Genomic DNA, 20,987 nt, shown 5'->3' with positions numbered 1-20,987 from the left:
GACTTTTGTAAAGGAAATAGTATTCAAAGAGTAAGGGGCATGTCAGTGGAAGATCTTAAGATATACATGTTCACAGTATTTGAAAGAAAATATTGATGAACAGCACATCTGTGCTGGAAGGAGCAAAATGTCATCAAATCCATTATAGATGGGGAAACGAAGCCTGTGAAATATTCAGACGTACTCAAGATTATATATTGATTGTTTTAGGTGCTCTGACCGTTAAAAAGGCAGCCTTTATATGAAAATACAGGTAGTAAACAAATCTAGTTAGGATACAATAATTATAGCATTAAATATTTGAAACTTAACAAGTAACTACTTGATTTTTTTTTTTATTTTGGTAGCTGTTGTATTTGTTGTTGACAGCAGTCATAGAGACAGAATTAGTGAATCACACAGTGAACTTGCAAAGTTGTTAACGGAAAAAGAACTACGGGATGCTTTGCTCCTGATTTTTGCTAACAAACAGGTAATAAGTTTTTATAAGAGAATACTTATTTTTGTAGCTTGGATATTTCTTAAGGCAGCTGGATGTACTTCATAGGAATTGATTCAGTAGATATTTACAAACTTTCTGCTAGTTTATTATGAATACAGTCTACATGGAAAGTGCTTTGTTGGGTACCCTAGTATGCAAAAGTATACCCTAATTATACAAAAAAGAAATGACAGTTTATGTTCACTTGTATAATTATATGAATAAATGTATGATTCTAAGAGAAAAATTAGAAAATAATTTGAATAATACTGTAATAGGGACTTAAGACAGAAAAGTTCTGAAAGTAATTATCTTCCAAGCTTTAAAAAGTAGGATTTCAAGAGGTAGAGGAAGAATCAGGCACCAGTGGCTTATGCTTGTAATCCTAGCTTCTCTGGAGGCTGAGACATGAGAATGACATTTCAAAGCCAGCTAAGTCCAGAGATTTTTAACTCCAATTAGTCATAGAAAAAACCAGAAATGGAGCTGTGGCTCAAGTGGTAGAGCATTAGGCTTAAGCAAAAACAAGCTCAAAGGCCCAGCATTCAAGTCCAAGGACTGACAAAAAAAAAAAAAGGTAGAGGCAGGAGTACCTTAGTTGAAAATTAGTTGAAGGCCACCTTGAGCTATGTAACCAAGGTTAATGATGTGACTATAAGGTAGAGAACTTGCCTAGCATGCACAAAATCCTGGGTTCAATTTCCAGAATTAAACAAAAATAGCATTGAGTTGAAGTTAGGGATGCTTTTCAGTCTATATGTGAATGAAGAGCAATATAGGCAGAAAAAATAATGGCTTGAGTGGTTTTGGGAAGCATCAAATAGCTGTTTGTATGAGGTACAGGTAAAAGATAAAGGAAAAAATACCACAATACTAGATAAGGTCATCTTATGAAAGCCTAACAAATTTAGAACTGAGAAGTTTATAGACTTCTCAGCCTATTACATGAACAGACTGTAAATTTCAGGTTTTATGAGCAAAGAGAATAATCAAAATGTTTTTGGCAAGAGGGTGATAAGAATATGCCAGTGCCGGGCTCTGGTGGCTCATACTTGTAATCCTAGCTACTCAAGAGGCTGATATCTGAAGATCACAGTTGATAGCCAGCCTGGGCAGGAATGTCCATGAGATTCTTTTCTCCAATTAACCACCAGAAAACCAGAAGTGGCACTGTAGCTCGAGTGGTAGAGAACTTGTCTTGAGCTGAAATGCTCAGGGCCCAGGCCCAAAGTTCAAGCCCCATGACCAACAAGAAAAAGAACATGCCAATTATTTAAACTGTAATTCTAGGGTATCAAACACAGAATTAATAAGAAAAAGGGAATCATGGCAAGGAGATTCAGTAAACTGCTGAAATAATTCAAATGACAGTCAACAAGACCTGGATTTAGAGGAATAGAAAGATGGAGGCAGATAAGAGAGACTTTATGGAGGCAAATTTGCTAGTGCTAGTATTTGGTTTCTGAATAGGGAGGATGAAGGATTAGGAGTAGATGAGGAGTCCTGCATCTTGAGTCCAAGCTTCTAGGAGGATAAGAATATTTTTAAGAGAAGCACAGATAGGAGAGAGGTGAAGTTTAAATGGCGTAGATGTCAGAGAAGGGAAAGTAGGATGAATAGAATTTTCCTCTTTCTAAAAAATGAAAGGCAATCTAAAACTGCCACATTTAGGACATGCAAAGATGGAGCCTATTATATTGTTAAAGATGAAATTGGTTTAAAATCCCAAGACCTCATATACATGGTTGGTTATTAAATGAATAGCTTTTGTATAGGGCAATTTGGTGGTACCCGTCAAAGTTTTAAACAACTTTTACCCTGAAGTTCCATGGTAATCTATCTTGTTGTCCTATAAATGATTTTGTAAATGTATGTAAACTTATCTATGCATATATATGAATGAATTCACAGTTGCCTTTTAGTTTGAGTATCCCTCAGATACCACCATGTTCAGATACTCAGTTCTTTTTTAAAAAAATTTTGCAAGATTTGAATATAATCTATGCACATCCTGAATCCTTTTACAGATGATTATCTGTAGATTACTTGCACATATTTGGTATATAAAAGCATGGCTTCGGTATTCGGTAAATGATTAGGTAAATCACATTGCATCGATCCAGTAGAAGGCAATTCAATAGTCAAAATGATATAGGAAACCTGTACATGCTGAGAAAAGAAAGGTATTTACTCCAATTGAACATGGTCATTAAAACAAAAAAACCTTTCTAAACAAACTCTGAAAGATGTAGAAAGCATCATGTATATTTCTTTTTTCCTTTGCATGAATTTATGTGGGAATTTCCTGGAAAATTATATAGGAAATTGTTATAGATTGTTACTCCTGAAAAGTACAAGTAAGGAATGTTTGGAGTGGGAATGTAATGAATTCTTCATTATATAAATTTATATAAACCAGTTTTTATTGTATATGCATATTAAATTTTCTTTTGCAAGTCAACCTTATGAAGTGAACCTTATGAAGTGAACTTTCAGTCATGCTGCATGGCCTTCATTGCTTTCATTGTAGATTACTTTTATAATATTTATATGACACAGGTTCATATAAATCATTTTAATCAAAACTTAATTTTTTTTCTGTTCATCTCAGAATAATTATCAAAAGATGCATCAGGTTTTAACTTTTAAACTTGTCAATAGATAATAATAATTAGAAAAGTGGTCACCTGAATGAAAAATTTTGTTGTGTGAATATCTTTCAGGATGTTGCTGGAGCTCTGTCAGTAGAAGAAATCACTGAACTTCTCAGTCTCCATAAACTCTGCTGTGGCCGTAGTTGGTATATTCAGGGCTGTGATGCTCGAAGTGGTATGGGGCTGTACGAAGGGTTGGACTGGCTCTCACGGCATCTTGTAGCTGCTGGAGTATTAGATGTTGCTTGATTTAAAATGCAGTTGTGGATAAGAGGTATTTTGCACATACTATGTTATCAGTAATTCTTCATTCCAAATATGATAGTTAATTTAGAATGTGTATGTAAAAAAAAACAACCGTGGATGGGAAACTAAGTATGCTATTACTTTTTTTAAAGTCTGTGAAAAATTTAAATGTCTGAGCAAATTAGACTGGTTTAACTAGAGATTTTGTTCAGATATATCTTTTTAAAACTACATTTGGTATTTAAGTTTTCAGATTATAATGTGACACATGTATTGGGAGAGAAGAATTCACAGAGAAAGGGTAAATGAAGGTTTGTTTTTTCAGTGAAGAACAAAAAACAGCCAAATGAGTATGTAGTAGAACCTTTGTGGAGCAAGGGAGTTTCTTTAATGCCTTCATACTGAATTTTGGCAGTACTTAGTAGTGGACATGGCTCAGTTGAATTGAAACTGCATTTTAGTTCAATGGGATTACTTTACCTTTATGTTCAATATAACAGAACACCTTGATGGGTAAGAACCATAAAGCTATAAAAATTAATCTTTTCTCACTTATTGAAACTTTCTCCTAAAGTATTTGTATAAGACAGAAATATTACCTAAGTACACCGGGTTGTTAGATTAATACTAAACTGAATATTAAAGCTGTGAAAGTCATTTTCATATTAACTTATGAAAGACCCATTTCCTGGCCTGAATCTAGCTAGTTCAGCAGTCTATATGCTCCTTCTGCGTGTTTCACCATATTTACTTTTCTTGCTAAAATAATAATGCATTCTTTTTGGAAATGTCTATAGGAAAGTACAGAAAGCTACACAAAGAACCAGGCTCAGTTTACTTATATAAAAGATTAAAAAAAAAGAGATCTAAATAGAAAACTACTTGTGTCTTAATCTGTTCAGTGAGGAATGCCTTTTACTTATTCTAAATATTTTCTAAAGTAAGTACAAGAACTTTACAATGAAACACAATTCAAGCTGTTTATGACAAGATTGCAGTTATTTAAGAGGAAACACATGCCTACAGGAGGAAAGGAAACATTCACAAAGCTTACCTGTTACAGTGTTGTAAATAAAAGTTTTAATAATTTTGTGCTCGTTACTGGTCCTCAGTTCTCATTTTTAAGGGATATTCTTATTATGGAAGCATGATTTAGTTAATTTTTTTAAATGCTCGTTTTGCTTTAGGATGGAGTCTTAAATCTTACTTGTTGAATTATTTTAAGTACAATGACAGGATTCTGTCCAATGACAGGATATTACTTTTAGGAGGCACTCTTTTGGTTCTTTTTTTTTTTCAGATGTACTTTTGTTTTTGTTTTAAAAAAAAACTATTAGAAAACAAGCATTTAAAAAGCCCATCAGTGTAATGGGCGAATGTAAGTAAAGAAATAATACTATTTTGTCCTTTATTTTTCAAGTAAAAAGTCATGCTGTTGCAAGTAGTTTGTGTGTATAAGAAATACTTTGGGATTAAGTTATTTAACATTTGACTGATTTTGAATAACTGTGAAAATAAAGGTGTTGCATTTGCCTGTGAGCCCTTGAACTGTTTTCTCTACTAGTTTACTGAAAAAATGAAGTGTAACACTAACATGTGAACTTTCTTTCCTTGTGAATTATCATTTCATTAATTTTTCTAAACTTTGTAATCTACATTCTTAGCATATAACCTGGCACTACTTAAAAATTGTGCATAGGCCTCAATTATGTATATATCATGTAGTATTTGTGACTTTTCTTAAAGAAATATTTTTGTCAGGCTCCTGTTCCTGTTTGTAGTTGTATTCCTTTATTAATCATTAGTTAAGATTGTGCTTGCTTCCACTGAAAAATGTTAAATTTAAGAATCACAGTTTTAAATATATAAGAATTTGCCCCATCTCTGAATTTCTGTATTGTTTGATTATTACTGTATGGATTATGTAGAACAGGTTTTGTTAAGTGGATAGCCCTGGTTATAATTCAGAAATGCTTTATAACCACCAAAGCCATTATTTATATTTCATATATGAACAGTATGGTCAGAAATAAAATGCTAAATTATAAAGAAGTACTATCATTCTAAAAAGTCTGTTCTTGAACCATCTATCTAGTAATGTTGCTGGTAATTAATCTCAAAAGTCATTATTCTGGGATGGGGATTTAACACGGTGGTAACATCCACAAAGCCCTGTGTTTGATCCCTAGCATTCCAAAGAAGAAAAAGGCATTATTTGTGCTATGGTTAAGTGAACCAATCAAACAAAATGGGTGAGAATTGAAGTGTAATTTGTTAGATGGAGCGAAATGATTTAGGAATAACTTATTTGTATTTGCATTGTAGGTCAAATTTATAACTTTTTTAGGGGATGCTAATTTTTGCAATGAACCAAGTAAAATGTTTATTTTTCAAATTTCAAATTTAATGTTGTTTCAAATGAGAACATAACATTTTAAATGATCGCTAAAAATACTTTGAAAACATAACTCAGCAGTATAGTGAAAATGTAACCTATGCAAGGCCTTCAATTTGATCTTCAGCACTGCTGGGGGGAAGAAAAGGAAAACAAACAAAAACAAAAAGAAAGTTGAAAGTTTGTGATAGCTCTGAGCTAATACCACTAAGAGACTTTTTATGTAACATTGGGATAGTTCTCAAGTTACAAAACTACTATAAGAGGAAAGAAGACTGATATACTATTCCCTAAAACAATAAAGAGGAATAAGGGTTAAGTATGAGATAATGTCTTCATACAATTCAAGTCATCCCTTATAATACATCTTAATTTCAATACTAGACCATTAGGAACTAATCTGACACCAATAGTTCACTTCTGTAATCCTAGCTACTCAGGAGGCTAAGATTTTCAGGATAACAATTTAAAAAAGGATTGGGGTGCTACAAAGATAAAACCTCTTGTGTCCCTACCTTGGGGTTCATTTAGCTTGGCATCAGGTTCTATGGACATATGTACATAGATTTTTGACCTCTTCTGCTTGTCCTAGACATATACTAGTTATTGCAGATAATGTACTTATAATGTACTATGTGATTTTTTTTTTGTTTCTTTGTATGTTCTTCCCCCATGGTACAACCCCTGTTGTCAGTATTTGATTCTGGTGTCCTGCATCTTGTATATACATTTTTCTAATTTGGGGAGGGGAAGGGAAATAACAAAATGCTGAAATAAGGATACAGGATGACCCATTATAACAATGAGATGTACAAGACAGTATGTTGAAAATGAACTTTACAACTTTAAGGGGGAGGGGAGGAAGGAGTTGGGGAGGTGGGAAGGAAAAGGATGGTAGGGGAAATATAACAGAGGGTGTAACAATGTTTGATAGGAAATGGACTCATTACCTTGCTCATGTAACTGTAACCCCTTTGTACAGTATCTTTACAATAAAAAATATATATAACAAAGGTGGGGGGGCTGAAGGCATGGCTCAAGTGGTGGAGTGCAGGCCTAGCAAGCATGAGGGCAGTGCCCTAAGTTCAAAACCTACTATCACCAAAAAAAAAAAAAAATTGGAATTATACATAGAATAAAACATTTGGATATTAGTATGTATAGCAGTAAAATGAGTTCAAAGACTTCACTTATTTGTTCTTCATTTACCTTTCCTATAACTTACTGTATAACTAAGAAAAACACGGCAAGTATGTTTTTAGGTCCATCAACAAAATAAAGTTTTAACATGTAATAGAAAAATTCATGTGGTCTTTACTTGACTTCTGTAACTGTAACTCCTCTGTACATCACCTTTATAATAACAACAAAAATATTTTTAAAAGACAAATTCATTAGTCAAATAGGATTTTTCACTCAAAGCAGAATAGTCATTCAGTATTTTGTGGGAAATGAGGCTCATCACCACTTGGTGTCAGTATAGCCACAAATTTACATTAGGGCTTGAATTCTAGGCCTGGGTGCTGTCCCTGAGCTCTTCAGCTCAAGGCTAGTGCTCTACCACTTGAGCCACACCACCACTTCCAGTTTTCTGGAGGTTTATTGAAGATAAGAGTTTCAAGGATTTTCCTGTCTGGGCTGCTTTGAACCATGATCCTCAGATCTCAGCCTCCTGAGTAGCTAGGCTTACAGGGTGTAAACCACTGGCACATGGATAAATGTTTTCTTTTTTTCTGGAATTACTAGGACTTGAACTCAGAGCCATCTGCTTTCTAGGTGGGCACTCTACCACTGACCCAGGTTTCCAGACCCTTTTTTATACTGGTTGCATTTGGTTGATGAATTTGAGGAAAGTATACTGATTGGTGAAAAGTGTATGTGTGTGGGGGAGGGGGAGTGTTTGTGGTAGCTACTACTTCCTGTTAAGGCTCCTCTCTGCTTCGTGTCTGCCATGATATGTGCTGTTCTGGTATGCTTTTCCCACCATGATGATCTGAAATTTCTGATTTGCACAGACTAAGTCTTCCTTTTCATGTCAGGCATCTGTCACACCAAGAGGAAAGTCTATAACAGGTACTTGACAGGGTAAAATATGGCATCTCTGACTTCAGTTCATATCTGTCTTTGCTTGGAGCAGTTACCCTATAGCCACCTTGAATTCTAGGAATGGCAGGACTGATGGATGGACATCTGTAATGAGAGTAAAGCTATCCTTTAGATAAGCTTCTTGCCTGGAACTCTAGGCTGATCAGTGAACCCTAATCTACAAGGAGTAAACTGACATCCAGAGAGCCGATCTTGAGTTATTTCATACTACTGCAAGTACAGACTTGGGATTTTTGAGGTTGCAAACACTCAGGATCTGCTGTGAATAGAACGTGACTGAGGAGACACTGTTGACCACAGGAAGTATCTAAAACACTTCCTTAAACTAAGCAATTGTTCCCACACAAAATCCTCTAAAAGAGGCAAAAATTTGTTTACAACTTGAGAGAAAATGTGTACCATGTATGTGTCACATACACATGTATTATATATATAAGCATACATATACATATATATTGTTATGTACACACATGCTTATACAGGTAACATACATATTCAAGCATACTAGAAGTCACTGACAGCTTCCATCAGTGGGAGCTTGGTAGAGCCGTGCAGCTCACCTCATGGAGGCCATGAAGCAGAGAGCTAGAACATTTCCACAATAGGCCTTTCATTTGGCCCTCAGCATAGGAATGCCACCACCCACATTCAAGAGGGAGGGGCTCCCCCACCTTCAGCTAGTCCTCTTTGCAAACATCTCACAGACACACCCAAAGATACGTTTTAGAAATCTGGAGACTATCCAGCCAAGTTAACAACTGAGGTGACAATCAGGACTGACCATCACAGACATGGTCCCAACATCACTTCTTCCTGAGTTGAGTCCTCCCTAGGTCAATCATTGAAAAAAGGCTAGGTTTCAAACCAGCAAACTACAACTAAAATTGATTTATATATATATATATATATATATATATATATATATATATATATATATATATATATATATATACTATATGTATATATATAAGTTATCTACTCATGAGTTAAATTAACAAGGCATCATATGCATATTTTAGAATGAAGAATAATTAATAGATCCACAATTGGATTCATTTGGAGAAAAACACTCCATTAAAGTTGGCAAAATAAGAAATTGCTGACATACCTACTTCATTATTCATTTATTCTTTTTCTTTTTTTTGTCCTAGAGCTTGAACTCAAAGCCTTGCCTTGACATGGCTTGCTTACTCTAACAACAGTCTCACTTAAACCATACCTCCACCCTAGCTAACTATTGGCTAATTATTTTGGAGATGGAGTCTCACAGACTTTTTTGCCTAGGCTGGATTTGGGAGCCATTGGCAACTGGCATCTGTCTCTTAAATAAGTAAGATAAATAATAAAATAAACCTGAGTAATTTTAACAGATTACTTATTTACAGGCTTTTCTTTTTCTGTCACCAACAAAAACCACAGAAAATGTAGACTCCAAATTTTCTCTGTGATCCTTCTACATCGCATTCCAAATGCTGAAATTACAAGTATGCATCACCACACTCAGCAATAGTAATAGTCTTAATTGTGCTTGCACTGAATTAAATTGTGCTTGCACTGAACTAAAACTCTATGAAATTTATATATGCATACATATATACATATATATATATATATATATATATACATGTGTGTATACACACACACACACACACACCAGAAGGCAGGTTTCTGTAGGAGAGGAGGGAAAAGAAGAAAGAGGACATAGGGAATGAGGCTAAGGCCCCGAACCAATGTTTGGGAACACAAGAATAGGGCTGAGTTGGCCCAGAAAATGGAAAGGAGTCATGGTGATTATCTAGTATGGAATTTCTTAGGCTTTAAAGATATTCAGATGTCAGGGATGGAGATCAATGGTAGAGTACTTGCCTAGAACTGGGGGTCGTAGATTCGATTCCTAACAGCCCCGCTTTCACCCTCTCAAAGAAAAGTGTTTTGTTTTTTTCTTACACTTCTTGGAGGTAATATGAGGTCCCAGAGGTAATAGGAGATTCCCAAACCAATAGCTCCTGTCATTGCAGTCAGCTCTCACTGCCGCCACCTGTTTCTCAGTAGCAAAGTTTATTTGGTCAGCCTGTCCCCTGCTGGACACTTGGAATATGACATGAAGGCTTTCAAAGCTCTCCAAACTTTCATTCATTGGATCTAATGAGTCAAAAGGTCTAAGCTGCTGTTTCAGAGACTGGGGGATAAATGACATAAGATGTTCCGATTCCCCTCAGATTCTCTATTTTTGCTTAAATATTTAGGTTGCCTTTTCAAATCATACATGGAAGAAAATATTTTTAAGTTCTTTAAGATCCCTAAGAAACAGCAAAAGCATAATTGTCAAGGACTAGGACCCCTAAAGCTTTCCTTGAACTACTTTGCCCATCAATTGGACATAGTTGATAGAACCAAAAATAGCCAATTTGGGTTATCCCTATTTATTTCCCTGAGGATTTGTAATCAAACCTGAAAGAAGCATCAGTAGAGGCTGGTAACCCAAATGAAGGTCATATGAACTCAGAAAAAGGAAAAATTAAACAATGCAGATGTCTCATAGAGAAAAGCAGCAAGGACAAATGTTCTGTTTTGGATCTTAGTTTCTCCTTAAACACTTCTAATGGTTATGCCAATTTGTTTTATTGAAGTTAGACATTTTCACCGCTTAAAAATACATCGGATGACATTGTAATCTGTCTGTACATCCCCTTTATAATTAAAAAAAACTTTAAAAGTATGTGCAGGTGTCCATTAGTTTTGGGGGCAGTTGATTCCAGGACTGCCTGTGGACACCAAAATGAGAGGAAGCTCAATTCCCTTCTGTATGTACCTAGCCTTCCCATATCCCAAACAAAGGAAACCATCTCTGCATTTCTGCATTACTTAAAATACCTTATACCTGCACCAAGCTCTGCAAACATTTCTTATGTCATTTAGGGTACAATAATGTAACAAATCTGTACCTGCTTAATATGGGCATAATTTGTGTGTTCATTTCATTTTTTTACCATCCAACATATTTAAGCAACCTAATGAACAGATATCACCCTAGAGCAATTCCTTATAGATGAAGAGCCCCTTATTTTTAGAAATTAATGAGCATGTTCTATGGAAAGTATTGTCTGCCTTTTTAACCGCTTTTGTTTTAACTAAGAAGATTCTGAAATGTGAGCTTTAGTCTTTTTCTCTCACTTTGCATTCATACACCCACTCACAGAGTTATGTGGCTGTTGCCTGTGTATTTTTTCTTTTTGTACTTCAAATGCTAAGTTTGACTTAAGTATATATCTTACAGTTTTTGTCTGTCTCAGAAAGCATCATCTGTCTTGCCTCAGTAATGGCTGAGAAGTTTATCAGAGTTGTCAGAGGGTAAGTACTCTCAGGGAAGTTCTGCCGGCTTCCCTCTTTTAAGTTATTCAAGATAACATTTATATATACACATTGTGTGTGTGTGTGTGTGTGTGTGTATATATATATATATATATATATATATATATATATATATATATAGTCGGTTGTGGGGCTTGAACTCTGGGCTTGGGCACTGTCCTTGCGCTCTTCAGCTCAAGGTGAGCACTCTGCTGCTTGAGCCACAGTGCCATTTCTGGTTTTCTAGTGGTTTATTGGAGATAAGAGTCTCACAGACGTTCCTGCCTGGGCTGGCTTTGAACTGTAGCTAGGATTACAGGTGTGAGCCACTGGCACCTGGAAACATTTATACTTTTAAGTAGGTCTCCTATGCTTTGTGAGAAGCGGCGAAAATTTAAAATGCAACCTCAGTAAAGTATATTTTGATTATGAAAATATTATATACTGTAATGAATAATAGCAGGAGCAGATCCATGGAAAAGGAGACAATGTCTTCTGTGAATTAACTACTGGAACCTGGAAGGAGAAACATTACTGTCTAATGGCTTATCTTTTATTTTAGCTCCTGTTAGGCTATTCAGAGGTTCCATGATTCTTTTTATCATGGTTCCAAGCCAATGCATTCCCTATTCGGCAAAGCCTAGAAGCAGAATGCTGGGGTGTGGGAGGGAGTGTGGTCAGGAATTCTGCTGTATCTCAATTGAGAGCACAAAAAGTTCCAAGATATTGCATCAAATTGAAAAGTTCCTGCATGGTAAAGGACATAGCTAGCAAGATAAATAGAAAGCCCACAGAATGGGAGGAGATCTTTACTAGCTATGCATCAGGCAAGGGCCTCATATCTAAAATATACTTGAGAGCTAAAAAAAAATTAAGCCCCCGAAAACAAATCCTTAAAGAAATAACAACCCCATTAATAAATGGGCTAAAGACTTAAAGAGAGACTTCTCAGAAGAAGAACTAAGAATGGCCATAGACACATGAAGAAAAGTTCAACATTTCTGGCCATAAAAGAAATGCAAATCAAAACATTGAGATTCTACCTCACCCCACCTCACTTTACTGAGAAGCAGGAGGAATGAAGGAATGCAATGTAAAACAAACATTGACCATAAGAAAATGATATATTGATATTTGTCCACTTAGTTTGCTTTGATGCCAACTAAATGAAAAACAAGACTTATGCAGACCATTAGTTCATGAGACAAATATACACTAGAGGTTCGTTAAACCCACAGGTAGGCCAACTCTCAAGCTTCATGGCGGTTAGGAGTGAGTGATGTATGGCCAATAGAGTGGAAGTAGGAGTGATATGATCCATTTGAGGTGTGATGCATAGACTTGTATATTAATTATGTTCCACCTTCTGGCTCTTTCAGTGATCTTGAAAAATGTCTATTGAACATGGTAAAGCCACAAGGTGGCAGAAAATTGGGTCCTAGGAGTTGGAAGAGCTGCTTATCAATCAGGAGCAACTTTCCTTTAAAAAAAACATGTTAAGAGTATATTTTAGTCTTCTAGCCTAACAAACTGTTCCAATCTTAGTGGATTAAAACAGTCTATAATCTGTATCAACATTGATGACAGCTCAGCTGGGTAGTAAGTCACTAAAAGCGACTCATGGTAACAGCCAGATGTATGCATCTTCTTTCTTTTTTATTTTTTCTTTTCTCCTCCTATATGGAGGAACAAATCCAGAGCACATTTCCTAGACCAGGGCTCTTACTCCTGAGTTATGCATCAGCATCTCTGTCTCTATAACTCTCTCTCCTTCTTTCTTGTGTGGTTCAGTATAACCATGAGAGTTAAAATTACGGAGCCACACCCATCACCTTTTCTTGAAATTTTGTTTGTAGAAAGGATCTTACTAACTTTTCCAGCTAACCTCAAATCTTCCATGCTCCACATAAGGTTCATTACACCATCTTTAAATTCTTATATATTTACTACTTACTTTATTAAGCCCTGGGAAACACAATTCATATTCCCATGCTCCTTCCTAGTTATTAGAGGCCAAAAAAGAATCTACAATCAGAACAGAATCTGAAGATTTTCATTTTTACCAACATCTTTTTTTAGGAACTTCATTTCTCGTTAGCTCTTCACATTTCTTAAATCACTACCATTGATAAAAATAAAAATACAAAAAAAACCCTCTATGTTCATTCAGTGTTCTTTTCTTAGCATTCTGAGCACCAGTTTGACACATAAGTTTTCTGACAGGTCAGCTTTCTCCCAAGCCTTAACATGCTACAAGTATGACTAGAATTTCTTGTCTTGGGGAGACAAGCAGGGAGAGGGATGTCAAACAAAAGTAATGGATGCACATGTGGGCGTGCACCCCCCTCCTCCCCACACAGCTCCTTTGGCTGTTGGGGTATTTATGGAGAAAAGGTAGAAGGTCTGGCTTCAAAGTTATGTAAGGATAGATATTTTGTCTTTGCTCTAATCACACCTGGTGTTATTTTCTGAGTTTCCAAGTAGAAATGCATCCTCCCATAAAACAGATCTTTATCCTTGAGATAAAAAGGTGCCTTGCTATCTGCATTGTGGGGGAGATAGATCAAGTTTAGGGAAGTTTAGGAAGGCATACATCCTGTCAGACAAGTGTTAATTCTTGGGGTGAGGACTGCATCCCTCAGGAAGTGACATATTCTGTTGTCTCTCTTTAAAGCAAAGATGCCACTTTTATGTTTATAAACACCATTATTTCTGAGTTGCCTTCACGAGACCTCTATTTCCTTAAGTTATCCTGTTTCATTTCCCCTAAAATGACTTTGTTACCTTAATCTTAAGGGAAGTAGATGGACACGCTTTAAGCTTGAGTCTTTGAATCCCTGGCAACCATTTGTAGGCCTCTTTTTCCCTGCCTCATTTTTCAATCAAATGTATTAGATAAACACATGAAGGCACAGTAATTTGTGCTGCAGGTTGTAGAACCTAGTCAAATGTCAAAATACAATAGCAAATACAACCTTCTCCAACTTCTGTGAACTTCGTTGGGGTGGAGAGCAAGGGGGAGTATCAAGAAATGGTGGCCAGTCACTGTGGGGACAAATACATCATAGCACTGAACACTACCCTTTACCTTGCTGTTCTCTACCCCTTTTTCATGTTACCAGTAACAACTCCATGATCCCCATTATCTTTAAAGATCATCAAGGCCAAGAGAATACAACCCTTGCAGAGCACTGGGTGTGGATGGGAATGTGCCTTAGTAATAGAGTGCTTGCCTAGCATGCATGAAGCCCTGGGTTCCATTCCTCAGTACCATATAAACAGAAAAAGGCAGAAGTGGTGCTGTGACTCAAGTGGTAGAGTGGTAGCCTTGAGATAAAAGGATGGAGGAGGAGGAGGAAGAGGAGGAGGAAGTGGCAGGAGGAGGAGGGGGAGGAGAAAGAAGGTGAAGGAGGAGGAGGAGGAGGAAGAGGAGGAGGAAGGAGGAGGAGGAGGAGGAGGAGGAGGAAGAAGAAGAAGAAGAGGAGGAGGAGGAGGAGGAGGAGGAGGAAGAGGAAGAAGAAGAGGAAGAAGAAAGAAGAAGAGGAGGAGGAAGAAGAAAGAAGAAGAGGAGGAAGAGGAAGAAGAAGAAGAAGAAGAAGAAGAAGAAGAAGAAGAAGAAGAAGAAGAAGAAGAAGAAGAAGAAGAAGAAGAAGAAGAAGAAGAAGAAGAAGAAGAAGAAAGAAGAAGGAGGAGGAGGAGGAGGAAGAGGAGGAGGAAGAAAGAAGAAGAAGAAGAAAGAAGAAGAAGAAGAAGAAGAAGAAGAAGAAGAAGAAGAAGAAGAAGAAGAAGAAGAAGAAGAAGAAGAAGAAGAAGAAGGAAGAAGAAAGAAGAAGAAAGAAGAAGAAGGAAGAAGAAAGAAGGAAGAAGAAGGAAGAAGAAGGAAGAAGAAGAAGAAGAAAGAAGAAGAAAGAAGGAAGAAAGAAGGGAGAAGAAAGAAAGAAGAAAGAAGAAAGGAGGGAGAAGAAAGAAAGAAGAAAGGAGGGAGAAGAAAGAAAGAAGGGAGAAGGGAGAAGGAAGGAGGAGGAGGAGGAGGAGGAGGAGGAAGAGGAGGAGGGAGGGAGGGAGGGAGGGAGGGAGGGAGGACTGGCAAAAATAAAGCTCTGGGTGCTGGTTGCTCTAATGCCTTTGGAACTATGGAATGAACAAGGGATGGGAGACTGACAACAAATTCTCATTCATTCCCTCAAGGCTGGAACTTCAGACTCACTTGGAGGAGCTGTCTGTTCCTTTTCAAAAATCTCATTCCTAAATCTTAAATAATACCACTTGGGACATACCAGCACAATGAAAATGCTTTCCTGGTAATCTGCTCGTAAACCTCATTATGTTATATTTATTGTTTATCCTACTATATGGGAATTGTTGAAGGAAAAGGTTGTCTTGTCTTGCTCATTTTTTAGTTCTCAGCTCTCATACAATGCTCATTTGTCATAGGCATACTGGATGACAACCAACTGTTCAAGCAATCACTTGTACATAATTAAATGCTTACATATTCTCACAGCTTTCAAAGTGGCCCACACTCTATTTCTTTGACATGGAATCCAACTATGTTGTCCAGATTAGCTTCCAAATTATAATACTCTTGTCTCTGTGGTCCTGAGTAGGTGGGATTAACAGCTATTGACTACTACACTTTTGTTTAAACTGATTACACAATAACTTCAGGAAGCCTAGCAACAACCTCACTTTCCAGGGCAGAAACTTGCTTAAAAAGAAGCACATAAGCTGGACACCAATGGCTCATGCCTGTAATCCTAGCTATTCAGGAGGCTGAGATCTGAGGATCACGGTTCAAAGCCAGCCTGGGCAGGAAAGTCTGTGAGACCCTTACCTCCAATTAACCACCAGAAAACCAGAAGTAGCACTGTGGCTCAAGTGGTAGAGCTCCAGCCTTGAGCTGAAGAGCTCAGTGACAGTGCCCAGGCCAAGACCAAAAAAAAAAAAAAAAAAAAAAGGAGCACATAAGTAATGCTAGGACTGCTTGGCACAAAGCTCATAGAGGGAATAAACATATAGAGGAAGAATGCTGTGGATTCCATTGATGGTGGCTCTTCATCTTTGTAGTCCCTGAGTATCACTTCCAACAATCTAGACATTGAAATAAAACCCAGAGCAATAAGCTAAGACCTCTAGAAGTAGAACACAGGCCAAACTTTCTTCATGCTTCCCTGGTAATTCTAGTATGCAGCCAGATTCTCAAACTGGACTATACTTCTCAGAAAAAAAAAAAACTGCAGTGTTCTGTTTGTGAGTCCCTGAATGTATCATCCAGGGCTTTATTCTGCTTGCAAAGACCAAAGACAAACCTCCTCAGATCCTAACCACTGGCCTGCCTCTCCCAGGCCATACCGAGGACAAGGTAACAACATAAAATGAGAAGCCACATTCTAATCATTTCTAATCTAGTATGTGGCTTCGGTAGATCAGATCTTTATTTGACACTACCACTTGAGTCACAGCTTTCCAGTTCAGGATTTTGCTGGCTCACTAGAGATGGGGTTAGGGGAGGGCTCTCATGGAATTTTCTGTCTAGGCTGCCTTAGAACTATAATCCTCTAAATCTTAGTTTCTTGAGTAGCTTGGATTATAAACTGTTCCATAGGTACCTGGCACAGTTGCATTTAGGTTGGGCTAAAATGACACTGGACGCTGGAGGCAAAGGCAGCATGGAAACTATAAAGCACTGTCTACACTCACAGTTAAAGAGGACTCTCAACACTCACAGCTCTCAACAGGATGAGGCCTCTGCATGATAATCAAATCACCCCATGGGAGCCAGTATAACTATCTTTCTCAAAATAAGTTTTAAGCTTTTCATGAAGTAGAAAAGAAAACGAGACATGTGAAAGGAATTTCCAGAGCCTGGGTAGCAGTGCACAATGGCATATCCCAACATTACAGAAGCTGATGCAGAAGAATCATGAGTTTGAGACCAGCCTTGGTTAATTTGGTTAACATAGAACATGCTCTCAAAAAAAACTAAAACAGAAAAATGCAACAACAAGAAAATCAAGTCAAATAGTAGCTCCACAAAGAAAAGAAACAAAAGGCACCCCCAAAAGCCACCTATTCCACTTTTCCAATAGAAGTATATTTTAAAATTCACTCACATAGTTGGAATAAGGCACAAGTTAACCCACACTTATGTTCTGAGAAATGGGGATATACCATGTGAAAATATAATGCACTATTTCAAAACATCATAAATATATCTAAAGGAACTCAATACCATCTATTAAAATATGTACCTAAGGGAGTAAACTCAGATTCTAGGCCACTCATTAGTCTGTATGTCTTCCATATTAGAGCACCTATATTCTGTCACCCTTCTTAGTGTCACTTCTTTATGAGTACAGAAACAGGGTGGAAACAGGGTTTCCAGGGTGGAAACAGTTATGTTTTGAAGCATCAGCAAGTGCCTGAGGACCAGGGGGTGCAGGTGGAGACTGTTATGCCCCTCCCACAATGGCATAGCTGTCACAGAGCTCTGAGGTGACAGGAAGAGGCCAAGACAGTGTTTCTTCTCCAGAAGGTTCCTGGTTCTGGGGTCATCTATCTGCATAAACACACACAATGGACAATCACACTATACATCCCAGTGTGGCAACCATAACTTTCTATTAAAGCTCTAAGAAAATTGAAACACATATATGGACTCCTGACAACCTTGCATATCCTCAGACCATAACTATACTACTGTGCTCAGCATTATAGGTTCTGCAGTTGTTTTCTTTGATAGTTGTCTATCCTCATGGTTCACTATTATTCCAGTGTCACATGAACTTTTAAAATAGTACCAAGCAGGCACAGAACAGGCATTCCTTGCTAAAGGAGCTAGCTGTAGAGCTCAAGTTGAAATTCATATTTCTTAAAGATAATGTTCAAGAACATTTCTAGCCAGGTGCTGGTGGCTTACAACTTTAATCCTAGCTACTCAGGAAGCTGAAATAAGAGGATGGCAGTTAGAAACTACCCAGGCAGAAAAGTCCATGAGATTCTTATCTCCAATTAACCACAAGAAAACTGGAAATGGAGTTGTGGCTCAAAGTGGTAGAGTGCTAGCCTTGAGCACAAAGAGGCTCAGGGACAGCGCCTAGGCCCTGAGTTCACATCCCAAGACTGACAAGAAAAAAAAATTTCTAACACAAAAAAAGTCAAATGGAAAGGAAAGGTGTACAATCAAACATTGGTGAGAAAGGACACCCAATCTCTCTCAGGCAGCTAATACTGGATGGAAATTTCTCTGCTTACTTCACCTCAGACCAAAGTCTGTGCATAGTAAAACATCTTCATGTCCACTTGGAGTCCTGTCTGGGCAAGAAAGAAGACCTCTGGCAGGAGTGGGGCACGGCTCTCAGAAATACATTGTGAACTGAACAAGAGGAAGACCTTGAGATCCATCCCACTCAGAAAGGGAAACAGAGAGAGGAGACAACAAACAACACTGAACACCTGTTTGTCAGCACTTCTTGGGAGACCTGCTGAAACTCCAGGCAGTCCTTTACTGGTTAGGGTTATGCACCACTGAATTACATCAAGAACTCAGATGAAAACACTGTCTCTCGAGTAAATACACAGACTGCTATTGTCTAAGCATTACAGTTTAACTATTATTGAAACTATATTAGGTAATACAAGGAATCTAGCAATGAGTACACAGTAAAATGTGTGTTCCTAGATGAAAATATCATGTCATTTTATTAATACATGAGTGTTTATAGGATTAGGCATTGTTGAGGCTCAGGGGAGCAAGCCCCTGTATATAGGGGGATGGCAGAGTTAATGTGTTAATTTTCTTTTTTTGCAATTTGAACTCAGAACTTATACTTCCTCAATAGAAACTCTTACAACAGAGCCATAATTCTAGCCCAGATGATTTTGGGGGAGGAATGAAGGGGAACAGGGGATAGCCATGGAGTTTGAACTCTGGACCTGGGATGCCTTTTGCTTAAGGTCTAACTCTGATTTTCCTGAGTGCATTCAATTTATGTGAGGCTTAGGATTCCTTATGTGCTTATTGTTTTTCTTTGCAACCGCTTTTTTTTATTGTGAAAATACTGTACAGAGGGGTTACAATTACATGGGCAAGATAGTGAGTACATTTCTTATCAAGCATTGTAGCCTCCTCCTTTGTTTACCCTTCCCATGCAACCACTTTTTGTTGCAAGGGGCTCATGTGGTCATTCAGTCACAGTCTCACCAGAGCTAGTGTTAGAGATGTAAGCCACCGGTGATCAGAGAATTAATGAATTTTATTTCATGCTAATAAAGCATTAGCACTACGAAACTCAATACCATTCTGCAGGAACATAAAAATTATCAAAGAAATAAACCATAAAGACAAATGAGATTATGAACATCAATTATGTGTTACTGAGAATCATTTACATATAAAAATAATTGTTACATTTTCTCTATTCACATTTACAAACACTGACCTGGAAAGGACCTTGAAGATCTCTTGTTCAATGTATTCCTGGAAACAAAACACTTTTGTGAGAATTCTATGCATGCATGCAATTCTCTTAAGTTAGAGAATCATGTATGATAATCAAAAGACACAAGCTAGAGTCTCACTAGCTTGTAATCCTAGCTATTCAGGAGGCTGAGATCTAAGGATTGTAGGTTGAAGCCAGCCCATGCAGGAAAGTCCATGAGACTCTTATCTCCAATTATCCACCCCCAAACTGGAAGTGGAGCTACCACTCCAAGTGGCAGAGCGCTAGCCTTGAGGAAAAAAAAAAGATTAAGGGACAGTGCCCAGGCCTTAAGTTCAAGCCCTACCAAAAGAAAAGAAAAAATATAGATACAATTTCTGAAACAAGCTGTTCACAATAAGATTGGAAATTCTTAAATTCTGAAAGAATAAAATAGTTCTTACATGGATGTAATTGAGACTTCCAAGGATAGATTTTAAAATAAGTACATGTGACATACCTAGATTACCAAACTTGAAAGATGTATGCCCTCAGCTAACTGGGATTGAAGAATATTTGAGAAATTGAGGATAGGTAGAAGCAGTTACACATACTAGAAAAAAACTGGAGAAAATAAAACAATGCAAGTAGCAAATAGCATTGGTTCTGAGTGTTCAGTATTGTCAAACCATTGTGTATGCTTCTCTTCATTTATATATTAATTCATTTTGCATATCTCTGAAAATCTGTATGCAGACATTCCAAATATATTTACATTGCATACTTGCATGGTGGACATGTATTGTTGCACTACTTATTGTGGTGAACTCCAGCAATAAGCAGAGGACAGTTCAATTGCACAGGCAAACATAAACACCATCCTACCTAACAACTCTGGAGACAGTATCAACAAGTTTGGTCATTGCACTTGAGGGAAGTGATGACTATTGAAATAGGAAAGGGGAACACCACCACCTCCAAAAGATGATGAAAAGGGCCAGGTGCTGGATAACCAGACATGGGTGTAGTCATCAGGATCTGGAAGCAAAGGGCAGTGCATGTAACCCTTGGCTTGTGCACTGGACTTAATGGAGCCCTATATAAAAACACTTTTAACTGGATCCTACCCTTTCTTGGAGGTTTACTTGACTGGCCTGATGAGGGGCCCACGCATTTGTTCTCTTTGAATAGCTCCAAACAACTCCAGTGTGCAGCCAGGTTGGAGAACTGCTGCTTTGAAATAGGTATTAATAAAGCCCCTAATAATTTTTAAAAAATTTTTCATAAACATGATGGACAGGAGCTGTGTCACATGTGAACAAAAAATGTGTAAG

The 20,987-nt window shown here is 37.4% G+C and overlaps 1 protein-coding gene across 1 annotated transcript in view; it reads left to right on the top strand.

Annotated features, from left to right (window-relative positions):
• Trim23 (tripartite motif containing 23) overlaps positions 1-5,423 on the top strand; it is a 30,941-nt gene extending 25,518 nt beyond the window's left edge. The window contains exons 10-11 of the mRNA XM_042690900.1: positions 348-472; positions 3,205-5,423. Coding sequence (XP_042546834.1) covers positions 348-472; positions 3,205-3,384 — 305 coding nt within the window. The 3' untranslated portion in view covers positions 3,385-5,423. The remainder of the gene's footprint in view (positions 1-347; positions 473-3,204) is intronic.
• Positions 5,424-20,987: the final 15,564 nt, after the last annotated feature.

The sequence above is a fragment of the Dipodomys spectabilis genome, unplaced genomic scaffold, assembly GCF_019054845.1.
Source record: "Dipodomys spectabilis isolate Male_0828 unplaced genomic scaffold, ASM1905484v1 ptg000140l, whole genome shotgun sequence".
Taxonomy (NCBI): domain Eukaryota; kingdom Metazoa; phylum Chordata; class Mammalia; order Rodentia; family Heteromyidae; genus Dipodomys; species Dipodomys spectabilis.
This window is presented reverse-complemented; position numbering and strand designations above follow the sequence as displayed.